The 15,525-nt window shown below is 51.0% G+C and overlaps 2 protein-coding genes across 4 annotated transcripts in view; one reads left to right on the top strand and one right to left on the bottom strand.

The window, feature by feature from the left end:
- Positions 1-9: 9 nt before the first annotated feature.
- plod3 (procollagen-lysine, 2-oxoglutarate 5-dioxygenase 3) lies at positions 10-11,006 on the bottom strand. 2 transcript variants are annotated; one of them, XM_084691130.1, is made up of 19 exons: positions 10,741-11,006; positions 9,776-9,867; positions 9,439-9,575; positions 7,389-7,552; positions 7,106-7,218; positions 6,953-7,016; positions 6,741-6,838; positions 6,544-6,645; positions 6,179-6,310; positions 5,986-6,107; positions 5,768-5,872; positions 3,712-3,837; positions 2,776-2,917; positions 2,491-2,604; positions 2,337-2,408; positions 1,758-1,868; positions 1,398-1,544; positions 847-972; positions 10-677 (listed from the first exon to the last, which is right to left on the bottom strand). In XM_084691130.1, the coding sequence occupies exons 1-19, from the start codon at positions 10,994-10,996 to the stop codon at positions 522-524; spliced, it is 2,379 nt and encodes a 792-aa protein (XP_084547256.1). In that variant the 5' UTR covers positions 10,997-11,006; the 3' UTR covers positions 10-521. The 2 variants fall into 2 exon arrangements, with proteins under 2 accessions (XP_084547256.1, XP_084547257.1); XM_084691131.1 differs by having other exon boundaries at positions 1,764-1,868; positions 10,741-11,005.
- A 2,240-nt stretch (positions 11,007-13,246) lies between these two features.
- asgr1a (asialoglycoprotein receptor 1a) overlaps positions 13,247-15,525 on the top strand; it is a 2,866-nt gene continuing 587 nt past the window's right edge. Inside the window, exons 1-8 of one of the 2 annotated variants that reach the window (XM_084691132.1) lie at positions 13,247-13,479; positions 13,644-13,763; positions 13,879-13,983; positions 14,368-14,439; positions 14,629-14,721; positions 14,905-15,056; positions 15,171-15,280; positions 15,429-15,525. The exon at positions 15,429-15,525 is cut by the window's right edge and continues 150 nt beyond it. In XM_084691132.1, the coding sequence (XP_084547258.1) occupies positions 13,371-13,479; positions 13,644-13,763; positions 13,879-13,983; positions 14,368-14,439; positions 14,629-14,721; positions 14,905-15,056; positions 15,171-15,280; positions 15,429-15,525 (858 nt within the window). In that variant the 5' untranslated portion in view covers positions 13,247-13,370. The remainder of the gene's footprint in view (positions 13,480-13,643; positions 13,764-13,878; positions 13,984-14,367; positions 14,440-14,628; positions 14,722-14,904; positions 15,057-15,170; positions 15,281-15,428) is intronic. The other variant, XM_084691133.1, reaches the window with a different exon arrangement.

Here is a 15,525-nt window from a genome sequence, read left to right on the forward strand (position 1 = left end):
ACCAAACACTTATACAGAAAATTATTTATTAAAATTCAAAAATTGATTTCTCAATGGTAACAAATAATTTAATGCCCTTTGTACAAAGCTGTAGATATGAACAACATGACGAGTCCCAGAGACAGAAGTGAAGCTGAATAACAAATCAAATCAAACAATATATACCAAGAGAGGCACCAAAAAAATACAAAATAAATCTTTTGAAACACAATAAAACATGATTTAACAACCCACTAGAGTGTTTGTGTCTTGCTGCGTGAGCTCTTTGGTTACCTTGACAACCATTCTATTTGGAGTGTACTGACTATGACCTGTCGGTCACCATAGCAACACTGTGAACCCCGACACTGTCCTCAGAGGAAAATGACAGCAAACTGTTAAATTACTCACACACACACACACACACACACACACACACACACACACACACACACACACACACACGGAGTGTTGAGTAGTTTGTGACCCCTCAGGACAGGGCGTGTAAGGCAGCATAGCGAGATGTGAGTGTGCGTGTGTGTCTAGGGGTCTACGAAGGAGACCATGATGTATCTGGTTCCCTGGGTGGTGGGCAAGCCCTCGTGGTAGTGGGTGAGCCGGCCGGGATGCATGAAGGACCAGCCTTTACGAGGAGCTTCTACCTTGCAGTCGTACCTCAGGAACCTGCACCCTCCGCCCTGCAACACACACACACGCATGCACACACGCACACACACACACACACGTCATTGACATGCAGAGATGGGATGGGCTTGAAATGGTACTTAAGTACATTCATCAGTACTTAACTTAACCAGCCCCGCTGGTTAACTTAACCAGCTGTTGAGGGTGTGTGTGTTTGGGTACCTGGTAGTCCAGCCCCTTGCTGTTGAGGGCGATGTTGATGGTGAAGGTGGAGGAGTCATGATGAGGTCTGAGAGAGGGCTGCTCATCTGGTCTGTACCTCACCACAAAGTTCATCACCGCCTGGGCCTGCACAACCCCCCCCCCCCCCGCACACACACACACACACACACACACATACTTGACTGGAGTGAGGCACACACATACTGTAGAGCTAATAGCTCACTAGCTATTGTACCTCTGTAGTAGCTAATATAGTTCTATAGTTGTCAGCTAGCTAATATAATTCAATAGTTGCCTTCTAGCTAGCTATTATAGTTCCGTAGTTGCCAGCTAGCCTGCTTGTGAGAGTGTGTATGTGTGTGTACCTTAGGGTAGTATCCAGGGTAGTGTGTGTGTGTGTGTGTACCTTAGGGTAGTGTGTGTGTACCTTAAGGTAGTATCCAGGGTAGTGTGTGTGTGTGTGTGTACCTTAGGGTAGTGTGTGTGTACCTTAGGGTAGTATCCAGGGTAGTGTGTGTGTGTGTGTGTACCTTAGGGTAGTGTGTGTGTACCTTAGGGTAGTATCCAGGATACAGTTTCTCTGTGACAGGGACAATGTACTCCTTGAGGAACTTGAGCCACTCCTTCTCAAAGTGGATCTGGTTCATGTGGATGTCTACAGTGGGCACATTCTCATAGCCCCCCGCTAAACGCTCATCCTGACACACACACACACACACACACACACACACACACACACACACACACACACACACACACACACACACACACACACACACACACACACAGCAGTTAGTTCAAAGATATACAGACAAATCTTTCTCTGCCTCTTTACCTCTACCCTCCTCCTCCTACCCCAACTGCTTCTCCCTCTCTCTCCCTCTCTTCCCCCCGCCCCCCTCCTCCCTCACCCTCACCGTGTGTTTTCCTCCAGACCAGCCTCCATTGTCCTCCATGGTCTCCACCAGGTCATCACACATCCTCTCAGAGAACACCGGGAACCAGTACACATCTGGACAGGGCTGGAGGAGAGGAGAGATATAGTGAGAGAGACAGAGAGACAGAGAGAGAGGAGAGACAGAGAGAGAGAGACAGAGAGAGAGGGAGAGAGAGACAAAGAGAGAGTTATTGTGAGAGAAAGAGAGAGAGAGAGAGAGAGAGACATAGTCAGAGAGAGACAAAGAGAGAGTTATTGTGAGAGAGAGAGAGAGACAGTGAGAGAGACAGAGAGACATAGAGAGAGGGAGGGAGAGAGGAGAGACTTAGTGAGAGAGAGAGAGAGAGAGAGAGAGAGAGAGAGAGAGAGAGAGAGAGAGAGAGAGAGAGAGAGACAGTGAGGGAGAGAGACAGTGAGGGAGAGAGATATATAGTGAGAGACGGAGACAGACAGACAGAGAGAGGGACAGAGGGAGAAAGAGGGAGAGAGAGAGATATAGTGAGAGAGGGAGACAGACAGACAGAGAGAGAGGAGAGAGAGGTACCTAACCTACCTGCTCCACCATGCCTCCTTCCTCTTCAAAGATCTTTGAATAGCTCTCATGGATGTACTTCTCCTTCCAGTCCTGAAAGAGCAGCACCACCTTAGAGGGTGTGGGTTTCTATGTGTGTGTATGTATGTAAGACACAGAGTGTGTGTGATCTCACCACTGGGTTGTCAAATATCTGCCACATGTCTGGGTGTAGTCTGCTGATGTTGTAGTTGGCCGAGGAGACAAGGCGTCCAAACTCATCCCTGTTAGACACGAACATGAACACCCCCTGGTGGACATACACAGTCACACATACATCTCTTACTCCATAGGAACTACTAGTTTGTATGGATATATATGATATATGCAGTTTGTATCATATATATATTATACGTATTATATTCAATATGTATACACCATGTCTAGGTCCATGCGCTCTCACACACACACACACACACACCTGGTCTCGTATGGTCCTGCAGAACACCATGTCTGGGTCCATGCCGTCCTGGCTGTAGAGGCTGGCCTGCATCAGACGTCCCCGAAGCACAGAGCCCTGGATCAGGTACACCTGGGTGATGTAGGGGACGTTCCACAGTCCCCTGGAGAGAGGGGAGAGAGGGGGAGGAGGGGGATGGAGGAGAGGGTTAGAGACAGAGGGAGGAGGGGGATGGAGGAGAGGGTTAGAGACAGAGGGAGGAGGGGGATGGAGGAGAGGGTTAGAGAGAGGGGGAGGAGGGGGATGGAGGAGAGGGTTAGAGAGAGGGGGAGGAGGGGGATGGAGGAGAGGGTTAGAGAGAGGGGGAGAGGTAGAGAGGGGGAGGAGGGGGAGAGGTAGAGAGGGGGAGAGAGAGGGGGAGGAGGGGGAGAGAGGGGGGAGGAGGGGGAGAGGTAGAGAGGGGGAGAGAGAGGGGGAGGAGGGGGAGAGGTAGAGAGGGGGAGGAGGGGGAGAGGTAGAGAGGGGGAGAGAGAGGGGGAGGAGGGGGAGAGAGGGGGGAGGAGGGGGATGGAGGAGAGGGTTAGAGAGAGGGGGAGGAGGGGGATGGAGGAGAGGGTTAGAGAGAGGGGGAGGAGGGGGAGAGAGAGGGGGAGGAGGGGGAGAGAGAGGGGGAGGAGGGGGAGAGAGAGGGGGAGGAGGGGGAGGAGGGGGAGAGAGAGGGGGAGGAGGGGGAGGAGGGGGAGAGAGAGGGGGAGAGGTAGAGAGGGGGAGAGAGAGGGGGAGGAGGGGGAGAGGTAGAGAGGGGGAGAGAGAGGGGGAGGAGGGGGAGAGAGAGGGGGAGGAGGGGGAGAGAGAGGGGGAGGAGGGGGAGAGGTAGAGAGGGAGGAGGGGGAGGAGGGGGAGAGGTAGAGAGGGAGGAGGGGGAGAGAGTGTGTGTGTGTGTGTGTGTGTGCTCACACTCTCTTTCCTTGAACAATGTCGATGTAGTCCTCAGATCGGGAGTAGAAGCCCTCTGGACTCAGAGCGCCCCAGAAGTTGGACCACAGCTTGCCGTGTCTGGAGAGCATGGGGGCGATGACGGGCCTGAGGGGGTAAGGTTAGGGTTAGGGCCTGAGGGTTAGGGTCTGAGGGTTAGGGTTAGGGCCTGAGGGTTAGGGTCTGAGGGTTAGGGCCTGAGGGTTAGGGTCTGAGGGTTAGGGCCTGAGGGTTAGGGCCTGAGGGTTAGGGTTAGGGCCTGAGGGTTAGGGTCTGAGGGTTAGGGTCTGAGGGTTAGGGCCTGAGGGTTAGGGCCTGAGGGTTAGGGCCTGAGGGTTAGGGCCTGAGGGTTAGGGTCTGAGGGTTAGGGTCTGAGGGTTAGGGTTAGGGTCTGAGGGTTAGGGCCTGAGGGTTAGGGTCTGAGGGTTAGGGTTAGGGCCTGAGGGTTAGGGTTAGGGCCTGAGGGTTAGGGTCTGAGGGTTAGGGTCTGAGGGTTAGGGTCTGAGGGTTAGGGTCTGAGGGTTAGGGTTAGGGCCTGAGGGTTAGGGTTAGGGCCTGAGGGTTAGGGTCTGAGGGTTAGGGTCTGAGGGTTAGGGTCTGAGGGTTAGGGTCTGAGGGTTAGGGTTAGGGCCTGAGGGTTAGGGTTAGGGCCTGAGGGTTAGGGTCTGAGGGTTAGGGTTAGGGCCTGAGGGTTAGGGCCTGAGGGTTAGGGTCTGAGGGTTAGGGTTAGGGTCTGAGGGTTAGGGTCTGAGGGTTAGGGTTAGGGTCTGAGGGTTAGGGCCTGAGGGTTAGGGTCTGAGGGTTAGGGTCTGAGGGTTAGGGTTAGGGTCTGAGGGTTAGGGCCTGAGGGTTAGGGCCTGAGGGTTAGGGTCTGAGGGTTAGGGTCTGAGGGTTAGGGCCTGAGGGTTAGGGTCTGAGGGTTAGGGTTAGGGTTAGGGTCTGAGGGTTAGGGCCTGAGGGTTAGGGTTAGGGTCTGAGGGTTAGGGCCTGAGGGTTAGGGTCTGAGGGTTAGGGTTAGGGTCTGAGGGTTAGGGTTAGGGTCTGAGGGTTAGGGTCTGAGGGTTAGGGCCTGAGGGTTAGGGTTAGGGTCTGAGGGTTAGGGTCTGAGGGTTAGGGCCTGAGGGTTAGGGTTAGGGTCTGAGGGTTAGGGCCTGAGGGTTAGGGTCTGAGGGTTAGGGTCTGAGGGTTAGGGCCTGAGGGTTAGGGCCTGAGGGTTAGGGTTAGGGCCTGAGGGTTAGGGTCTGAGGGTTAGGGTCTGAGGGTTAGGGCCTGAGGGTTAGGGTCTGAGGGTTAGGGTCTGAGGGTTAGGGTCTGAGGGTTAGGGTCTGAGGGTTAGGGTCTGAGGGTTAGGGTTAGGGCCTGAGGGTTAGGGTCTGAGGGTTAGGGCCTGAGGGTTAGGGTCTGAGGGTTAGGGTCTGAGGGTTAGGGTTAGGGTTAGGGTTAGGGCCTGAGGGTTAGGGCCTGAGGGTTAGGGTCTGAGGGTTAGGGTCTGAGGGTTAGGGTCTGAGGGTTAGGGTCTGAGGGTTAGGGCCTGAGGGTTAGGGTCTGAGGGTTAGGGTCTGAGGGTTAGGGCCTGAGGGTTAGGGTCTGAGGGTTAGGGTCTGAGGGTTAGGGTCTGAGGGTTAGGGTCTGAGGGTTAGGGTTAGGGTCTGAGGGTTAGGGTCTGAGGGTTAGGGTCTGAGGGTTAGGGTCTGAGGGTTAGGGTCTGAGGGTTAGGGTCTGAGGGTTAGGGTTAGGGTCTGAGGGTTAGGGTCTGAGGGTTAGGGTCTGAGGGTTAGGGTCTGAGGGTTAGGGTCTGAGGGTTAGGGCCTGAGGGTTAGGGTTAGGGTCTGAGGGTTAGGGTCTGAGGGTTAGGGTCTGAGGGTTAGGGTCTGAGGGGGCACACTGGAGCTCACATGTCATTCACAATGACACAAGGATTATAGTGTAGAGTGAGTGAGTGTGTAGCACACAGTGTGTAGTGTGTAGCACACAGTGTGTAGTGTGTAGTACACAGTGTGTAGTGTGTAGCACACAGTGTGTAGTGTGTAGTACACACTTGTTCTCCTCTATGAGGATGCGCAGGATGTCTGGGTTCACCACAGCTACGTCTGCATCGATGCTGAAGTAGTAATCACACTCTACGTCCTTCTTACAGGCCTCCCTGCACACACACACACACACACAGACATCTATAGACAGTATATACACAGCCATAGACATGGGTTGATGTGCGTGTGTTGTAGGCTGAAGCATGTGGATCCAGAGGGGACTCACACAGCCATGGTCCTGGCCTGGGCCTGCTGCAGGTTCTCCTCTGGGCCCACCAGCCGTGCCCCAGGGAACTCAGAACGGTGACGCTCCCAGAAGCGCTGGATGTGCTTCTCGTGGTGCACCACCTGCAGGGAGCAGAGGATGAACACATGCGCACACCACACCCACACACCCTATCCACCCAGTCACTACTGACATTGTTGTGTATGAAGAGCTTCATGCGGCTGGTGGGGTAGTTGAAGGTGGTCAGCCTCTCCAGGAACTCCTCCAGGAAGGGAGTGGCCTGTTCTATGAACACAGACACATACACCAGGGGCATCTCCTCATCCTGACACACACACACACACACACACACACACACCACACACAGGACACACCCACAAAACACACACGACACACACACATTGGACACCATTAGGACAAAACCACATTCCAGCATACATACTTGAAGGTAAATACATGTTTGGGTATGCTAGGGTTGGTTAAGGTCAGGGGTCAGCTAGAGGTAGGCGAGCCTACGGAGGGAGCGGTAGGGTCAGGGGTCAGGGGTCAGGGTCCTACAGGGAGGTCGGCGAGGTACAGGAGGTCATCGTCACAGATTCCACATCCTGTCTCATGAGTCCACGCCATGGGAACGTAGTTGCCTAGGTAATTCAGCTGGAGCTGAGGGACGGCAGGATAGAGTATTATGGTCTGGCGTGACATCACAGCCAGAAGAACGTCACATGGGGCTGGTGTGGAGGGCTGTGATTGGTTACCTTGGTGGGGCCATTGCCATGGATGACCACAGGAAGAGTGTCATAGGCCACGTTCCTGGCACGCACACGGGCCTTCTCAAACTTCAGCACCACCTCCTCTGAAGTGCAGCACAACCACACACAGGTCACAAGGCATGTATATGCAGTCAGGGGTTGAATGAGTGTGTGTGTGTGTGCGTGTATATGGTGTGTGTGTGTGTGTGTTGACTCACCCAGGGCTCCATTGAGGTTCTGGAAGATTCTTGATCGGTGGTCCAGAGTCATGTTAAACTTTGTCTGCAGATAAAAACACAACATCTCACTATGGGATTACTGGATCTGAGGGTTAGGAAGGGGTTAAGCTAGGGGTCAGGGTGAGTACTGACCCGCTGGGCCTTGTCCAGGTAGATCTTGGTGTAGAACAGCTGGTCGTCATCATTGTCTTTATGTTTCCACTGCTGTACGATCTCTACCAACTCAGGAGCGTAGCCCATGAACCCTGCACACACACACACAGTTACCAAGCACGCACACACAGTTACCAAGCATGCACACACAGTTACCAAGCACACACACACACAGTTACCAAGAATGCACACAGTTACCAAGAATGCACACACACAGTTACCAAGTATGCACACACACACACACACACACACACGGTCGAACCTCCAGAGTTGAGGTAGCGTTTGCCGGTGTGCACAGGGGGGTATTTGGGAGCCAGGCGCTGGTCAGGCCAGCAGAAGCCCTCTGCAGAGAACACCACCCGGTGCTGCATCCTGGAGAACTTCCACAGCAGATCCTCTGGTCCGCTGGCCAGCAGCACGTCGTAGCTGACAAAAACAACAAGACTGTCAACATCTTCAGGTCAACAACAACTACCCACTGTTCAGCTCACACACACACATATACTTTAGACACACACACACACATATATACTTTAGACACACACACACACGTATACTTTAGACACACACACACACATATACTTTAGACACACACACACACATATATACTTTAGACACACACACACACACATATACTTTAGACACACACACACACACGTATACTTTAGACACACACACACACGTATACTTTAGACACACACACACACACATATACTTTAGACACACACACACACACATATACTTTAGACACACACACACACACATATACTTTAGACACACACACACACATATACTTTAGACACACACACACACATATACTTTAGACACACACACACACATATACTTTAGACACACACACACACGTATACTTTAGACACACACACACACACATATACTTTAGACACACACACACACACATATACTTTAGACACACACACACACATATACTTTAGACACACACACACACGTATACTTTAGACACACACACACACATATACTTTAGACACACACACACACACATATACTTTAGACACACACACACACACAGGTCTATCATTAGCATGCCACAGTAGATGGCACCCCTAGAGGAGACTGGATGCCACAGCAACCACACTGCTGGAACAGGGTGGGGTTGTCACTATGACAACCTAGCCATCACAGACATTTTACATTACATTTACATTTATTCATTTAGCAGACGCTTTTATCCAAAGCGACTTCCAAGAGAGAGCTTTACAAAAGAGCATAGGTCACTGAACATAACAACGAGATTGTCCCAAACATTGCAAGTAGCCAAAAACATGAAGCATACATTGTGAAAAATCTAAACAAGTGCCAAAAGGGAAGACCCATAAGAGCATGCAGTTATACAAGTTACAAATTAAAACAACATGAACCACAAAAAAGTGCAGGACTGTACCTGTAGAACACAATCAACAGTAAAATATTTCACAGCGAGTACAAGACTTAGCTTTGTTATATCTAACCTAAAAGAGCAATGAGTCACTTAATAAGAGACATTGTGATCCTGGAGGAAACTAACTAACAAGTCCATAACAGACCCACACCCACGCACCGCTACACACACACACACAGAAAATCATACAAAAACATAATAAGTTGTGTGTGTGGGTTCTATAGATAGGTATCAGGTGTCATCCCACTGTCCCTTTCTCTTATCTGCAGCTTGGGTTCCTTCTCCCTCCCTCCCTCCCTCCCTCCCTCCCTCCCTCCCTCCCTCCCTCCCTCCCTCCCTCCCTCCCTCCCTCCCTCCCTCCCTCCCTCCCTCCCTCCCTCTCTCCCTCTCCCTCTCCCTCTCCCTCTCCCTCTCCCTCTCCCTCTCCCTCTCCCTCTCCCTCTCCCTCTCCCTCACCCTCCCTCCCTCCCTCCCTCCCTCCCTCCCTCCCTCCCTCCCTCCCTCCCTCCCTCCCTCCCTCCCTCCCTCCCTTCTCTCCCTCTCCCTCTCCCTCTCCCTCTCCCTCTCCCTCTCCCTCTCCCTGTCCCTCCCTCCCTCCCTCTCCCTCTCCCTCTCCCTGTCCCTCCCTCCCTCCCTCTCCCTCCCTCTCTCTCTCTCCCTCTCCCTCTCCCTCTCCCTGTCCCTGTCCCTGTCCCTGTCCCTGTCCCTGTCCCTGTCCCTGTCCCTCTCCCTCTCCCTCTCCCTCTCCCTCTCCCTCTCCCTCACCCTCACCCTCACCCTCACCCTCCCTCCCTCCCTCCCTCCCTCCCTCCCTCCTCTCCTCGGTTCCCAGGTATAACCTGACACCTGTCCCACATACAGCCTGCTACACACACAGCATCCTACACACACACACCTGTCTACAAAGAGGATGATGAGGTCCTTGTTGTGGGCATGTTTCTGCAGCTCGTTCTTCAGCCAGCGCACCTTCTGTCCTCCTCCCACTGTGCGGGCCACATCGCCCCCCTTCCACTGCTCCCCCAGCCCCAGCACCTGCGCACACACACACACACCATCCAACACTTATCTCAAAACATGGTGGACGAGGAAGTGTGTGTATGGTGTGTGTATATGGGGTGTGTATATGGGGTGTGTGGTGTGTGTGGGGTGTGTATATGGTGTATGTGTGTATGTGGGGTGTGCGTGTGTGGGGTGTGTGTGTGTGGGGTGTGTGTGTGTGGGGGGGTACGTACCTTGACAGTATAGTTGAACTCCCTGGCCGTCCTCATGAACCTGTTGAAGCCATCTGTCTCCTCTGTAGCAGCAGTGATCACTAACAGGTTCTCTACACACACACACACACACACACACACACACACATTATGGAACAGTTCACTTCTAAATGAGACATAATAAGAGCAGGGGGAGAGAGTGGAGAGAGAGGGTTAGAAAGAAAAGAGAAGAGAGAATGAGTCGAGAGGGGAATGTCGTTCCCATAGAAGAACCTGAGAAGAACATTCCACAGAACCTCCTCGAAAGAGAGGCGGAAGAGGGGGGCTGTGACGTCACAAACCCTTCCTTGTGCTGTGGAACTAGAGGCTATTCCACAGTCACGCTCGAGAGATCTGCAATATGTGTTTTAACACAGGTGTGTGTGTGACGTGGTTATATACATAGATACCAGTCCCTAGTACACGTCCTCGTTAGATTAGCTAGTTACCTAGTTAGTTATCTAGCTCTGGTTAGCTACTTTACGCACAGCGAATCGATGATCACTATGGTTACAGTTTTAGGATCAATCACAACACGCAGACGGCTTGCAGACAGCACGGCGACTCAGACAACAGTAACCAAACGATGTAGCATGTGTGATGATGCTGAAGATGAAGACGCACACAGCTGTGTCGCTAAATTAGCTACCAGTCAACTGTCTGTCAACATTAGGCTAGCCCATTCCATCCACTAGGTTAGCTAGAAATACTGGCCGCGTTCTCCCGTTACTCTACCGTAGGGAGCTGTACCTAGTATCTGATCGGATCTAGGAAGCACGATCCTCTACTTCGGTCCAGAGATACTGGTAGGTCTGATACCAGTGATGAAGACTTTTGCAACTCGTTCACTTGACAGCTCAGCTGCCATGCGAGCTAGTTCGGTGGTTAGTTAGCGGATAGGTTTTCTCGACCCCGGGACGGAACGGGGGTTAGGCGTAGGGTCTTACCGGGGGACAGGGTTTGCTGCTCCGCGTTGACGGTGGTGTGGAAGCAACCGAGAAGGATCACTAACATCACCGCGTGCCACCGTGACTCCATACTCCCGGTCTGGTAGCTAGCTGGGAACTGTCGGCTAATGTGAAGTTCTCTCTCTAAAGTTTCAACCTTTCTCTCTTGCTCTCCCTCTCTTTCTCTCTCTTGCTCTGTCTCTCTCTCTCTCTCTCTCTCTCCTCCAACCTCTTGTCCCCTCAGTCTTTCTCCCATTTCCAACTCTCGCGAGTTCTGAACAGATTTGGGCAATTTTGTCAATAGAACCAAGACCCTCCTTTTCTGAGTGACTAACCAGTGGGAGAGGGAGAACGAGTGATTGATGGGCTGACAGACAGTCAACAAGCTACACAGACAACGGCTCCACCAATGGGCGCGGGACATATGGAAATCGGGAGCCGTGAATTCCCTACCCACGGGCTACAGAAAGTTCGTGAAAGCGGAGAAAGTGAATCTGCCTTTCTGCCACGTCTGAAGAACGTGTGCCCCCGCCCCTGACTCGCACACACACACACACACACACACACACACGCGGGAAACGAAGTGCAGTTTCAAACTGAGAAGGCTGAACATATATTTATTATAACAGTAACAGATGCAAATGTAACGGTCAGTAATCCTCCGGTGAGCAGCGGCAGAGCTGCCAAGCGTCCTTGAGAGAACGGTTTTACAAGACCGCAAGGACGGAGAACGATTTGAGATGCGTGTGTTCTTATCTTGCAATGACCTCTGGGAAATCAGATGCTTTCTTGTTGGACAAATCACCAACGGATACATCCTTGATAAAAGGGGCGTATCAAGAACACTTTCGGGTATTTTTGGCGTTCTTGGTGACTTGTGTCAGACTCAGAGCCCGTCTATAGAGAGCTTGTCCACTCTATTAAGCCCCATTGTACCAAATTTGGTTGCACTTCCATCAGAGTTCCACTGAGGGTGATCGCGGGCGAGTGCAAAATGAAAAGGAGTCTATGGAGCTAGACAGCTAAATTTGTCTCTTTCTCTGTATATCCCAGCATCAAATAATTCTTACTGTACACTGAGGGCACTAGTATGAGTAAGCACAGTAAGTTTCAGGCATGTCACACTGTCCTAGTCAGGGTTAACAGGGGGTGCATTGCACTTACATCCCATGGAAAACCTGCCATGAAATGCTCTCCCCCCGCATACGTTTCGATCCTTCTATGCCAGCATTATGTACATTTAATAGCATAAATTGAATACCAATACATGTGTATGTATAGGGTGGACAGGTCTGAAAACTGAATAGTCCATGGTAGGTGAGGGATTATTATGTTTTATTTTTTCATTTATTTTATTGACTTAAACAATAAGAATAATATTTCCTATCTCAAAAAAGGATTTGATGGTTCTTTTGATGTTGATACATGGTTGATACATTGTTTTTAGTACTTTTCTTTTGTAGGCTAGGCATGTGAACCTTTGGTCCCTTTTCAGGACAGCTGATAGCCTATTCTGGATCAGAAGGCTGTTGTTTTCGACCTGTCTGAGTAACCCACCCTACGCACAGGCTAACTGCATTAAAATCGCATGCCTTTGAACCTATACATTAGTATGAAGAGCCATGCCATGTGAAATACTTTGAACCTTCTACACAAAATACATTTTGTGTAGCAATAATCATGATCATACTGGGGTATATTTCCTCAGAATGCGATGTCGTGAAGCAAGAATGTTGGTTCGCGTTCGTTACTATACCGTTTGAATGACGACATTTTAAGGATTTTGTGTTGAAAATAGCATCTGATATTTACAAAGATAACCGACATCATTCTCTTGAATTCAACAACAAAGACGGTATAATGTGAGACTTCTGTCTCCCCTTCTTTTGGATGGGATATCAAGACGAAATTCTTCACTCTTTGAATCGCGCGCGCTCCCGCGAGGGGGTGCCAATCCAGAGAGTCATGCATCGGGTGATACAACACCGGAACTTTCCCCAGTGGCAGTTCTCCCCTTACCAGACATTCTCTGCTCGTGTTCTTTCAGAGAACGATTTTTGGATAATAAAAATGGACAAATGAATCGTGAATCGATTTAAATCGAATTGGGACCCCAAGAATCGATCCGAATCAAATCGTGAGGTACCAAAAGATTCCCACCCCTACTAGCCAGTGTATCAGATTTTTGCTTCATGTGTAAAATGTACAAAAGTTGTATTTTGATTGATATTGTGAGTACATATACCCAGGTCTGCACACTTGGCAAGAACGTTATACAGTACAAACTACAACAGTGACCTTACAGAACACAACTCTGCATTCCCCAGTCTGACGTGCCCCCGAGCGTGGTGCACTGTGGGAAGGCAAGCAACATTACGGTGCCTTTAGGTTCAGACCAAATCTGTGCTTTAGCACGTGATATATCCTGATGTTGACCCTGCTGTCAGTAAACATACACACACTGTCTAAAGCTCAAAGTGCAAAACCTTGTGGGGTACACTGACTGGTCTACCAAACATTTAGCTCTGTCTCTCTCTCACACTCTCTCACAGTCACTCTCTCACACTCTCTCACAGTCTCACTCTCTCACACTGTCATACACTTTCACACGCTCAGATTCTCTCAGCTCCATGAAGGAGCTCCCAGCAGGTGAGGAGACGACAGATGTCATGGAGACGGATTACCATGACGACTACAACCCCTCCAACAGCAGAGACGACACAGCCTTCTGGACCAAAGGTGTGTGAGTGTGTGTGTGTGTGTGTGTGTGTAAGAGAGAGAGAGAGACATAGTGAGTGAGTGTGTGTATGAGAGAGTGTGAGTGTGTTTGTAAGTGAGCATATGTTTTCGTGTATGTAACAATGACTGTGTGTGGGTGCGTGTGTGTGTGTGTGTGTGTGTAGAAGCAGCTCCCAGGTTAGGAGTGCTGCAGCCCTCTAGCCCCCCCCGGTGGAGAATGTGGGTCCTGCCGTCTGTCTGTGCTGTTCTCCTATTGGCTCTCATCATCTCTGTGTCTGTCAGCAGTGAGTACATACACACACTCTCTCACACACTCTCACACACTCTCTCACACACTCTCTCACACACACACTCACACACATAATACAGTTTAACCTACCTCTGTGTGTGTGTGTGTAGACATGAAGACAGGTAGCAGGGTTACCTCAGTGGAGAAGACAGTAGCCAACCTGACATCAGCTGTCCTGAGTCTACACACCTCTCTACACCTGTCGCAGACTGCAGGTACACACACAACTCTCTACACCTGTCCTAGACTGCAGGTACACACACACACACCTCTCTACACCTGTCCTAGACTGCAGGTACACACACACACCCCTCTACACCTGTCGCAGACTGCAGGTACACACACACACACCTCTCTACACCTGTCCTAGACTGCAGGTACACACACACACACCTCTCTACACCTGTCCTAGACTGCAGGTACACACACACACCTCTCTACACCTGTCGCAGACTGCAGGTACACACACACACACCTCTCTACACCTGTCCTAGACTGCAGGTACACACACACACACCTCTCTACACCTGTCCTAGACTGCAGGTACACACACACTCACATATATACACTCACACAATAAAAGTTTTGTCTGGTTCCAGCTGATGAAACTCAGAAGGAGATTGGACGGCTTGAGGTTTCCATGGCAACAGGACAAGTCAAGCTGGAGTCAGGTGCATCTATCAAACCCTTCCCCTCAGACAAACACTCAAACATGAGTTCCTACTGAAATCAGACTGGTGCAACTCTGGCATGTGGTGTGTGACGTGTGTGTGTGTGACGTGTGTGTGACGTGTGTGTGTGACGTGTGTGTGTGTGACATGTGTGTGTGTGTGTGACGTGTGTGTGTGTGTGTTTGACAGTGTTGGAGTCAGTGAAGACTCTGGACGAGGTGGTGACTCTCCGTCACAAAGTAGACGGGCTGAAGTGTTCCATTGACAGATTCCTGCGGAACGGTACAACACACACACGGGTCACATCTTTAGCAAACCCACCCATCTTGTTTATGTGTATGGTGTGTGTATACACGTGTATGTGTATACATGTGTGTGTGTGTACATGTGTATACATGTGTGTGTGTACATGTGTATACATGTGTGTGTGTGTGTACATGTGTATACATGTGTGTGTGTGTACAGACTCCTCAGTGGAGTGCTGTCCCCTGGACTGGATCCTGTTCTCCTCCAGGTGTTACCTGCTGTCCCATGATGCATTGGGCTGGAACCAGGCACGGGACTGGTGTGTGGCCCACCAATCACAGCTTGCCGTACTGAAGACCCGGGACGAGTGGGTGAGACACACACACACACACACAGACACACACACACACACACACAGACACACACACAGACACACACACACACACACACACACAGTCCCCCAGACTAAGCCTGTGTGTGTGCAGAGGTTCCTGGGTCAGAGGGCCCACCCCCAGTACTACTGGATCGGCCTGACAGATGAGCGCACCGGGGCCTGGGAGTGGGTGGACGGAACCCCCTACACCATGGACCGCAGGTAGGGGGGGCAGTGTGTGTGTGAGGGTTACTCTTTCTTGATCTGAGGTTTTTTTTGTTGGTTATGTTTTTTCCTGAGATTGTGTGTGTGTGTGCAGTCAGTGGCTCCCTAACCAGCCTGATAACTGTGTGTGTGTGTGTGTGTGCAGTCACTGGCTCCCTAACCAGCCTGATAACTGTGTGTGTGTGTGTGTGTGCAGTCAGTGGCTCCCTAACCAGCCTGATAACTGTGTGTGTGTGTGTGTG

The sequence above is a fragment of the Hypomesus nipponensis genome, chromosome 25, assembly GCF_054491055.1.
Source record: "Hypomesus nipponensis isolate SF chromosome 25, ASM5449105v1, whole genome shotgun sequence".
In the NCBI taxonomy this organism is placed as follows: domain Eukaryota; kingdom Metazoa; phylum Chordata; class Actinopteri; order Osmeriformes; family Osmeridae; genus Hypomesus; species Hypomesus nipponensis.

What these genes read in the sequence shown, in the direction of transcription:
- plod3 (XM_084691130.1), bottom strand. Translation starts at nt 10,996, where the DNA reads ATGGGAGAAAGACTGAGGGGACAAGAGGTTGGAGGAGAGAGAGAGAGA. An exon ending in ATGGCAATGGCCCCACCAAG is followed by an intron (nt 6,646 to 6,740) that starts GTAACCAATCAC and finishes GCCGTCCCTCAG; the next exon opens with CTCCAGCTGAATTACCTAGG. An exon ending in TGTACCTCGCCGACCTCCCT is followed by an intron (nt 6,311 to 6,543) that starts GTAGGACCCTGA and finishes TGTGTGTGTCAG; the next exon opens with GATGAGGAGATGCCCCTGGT.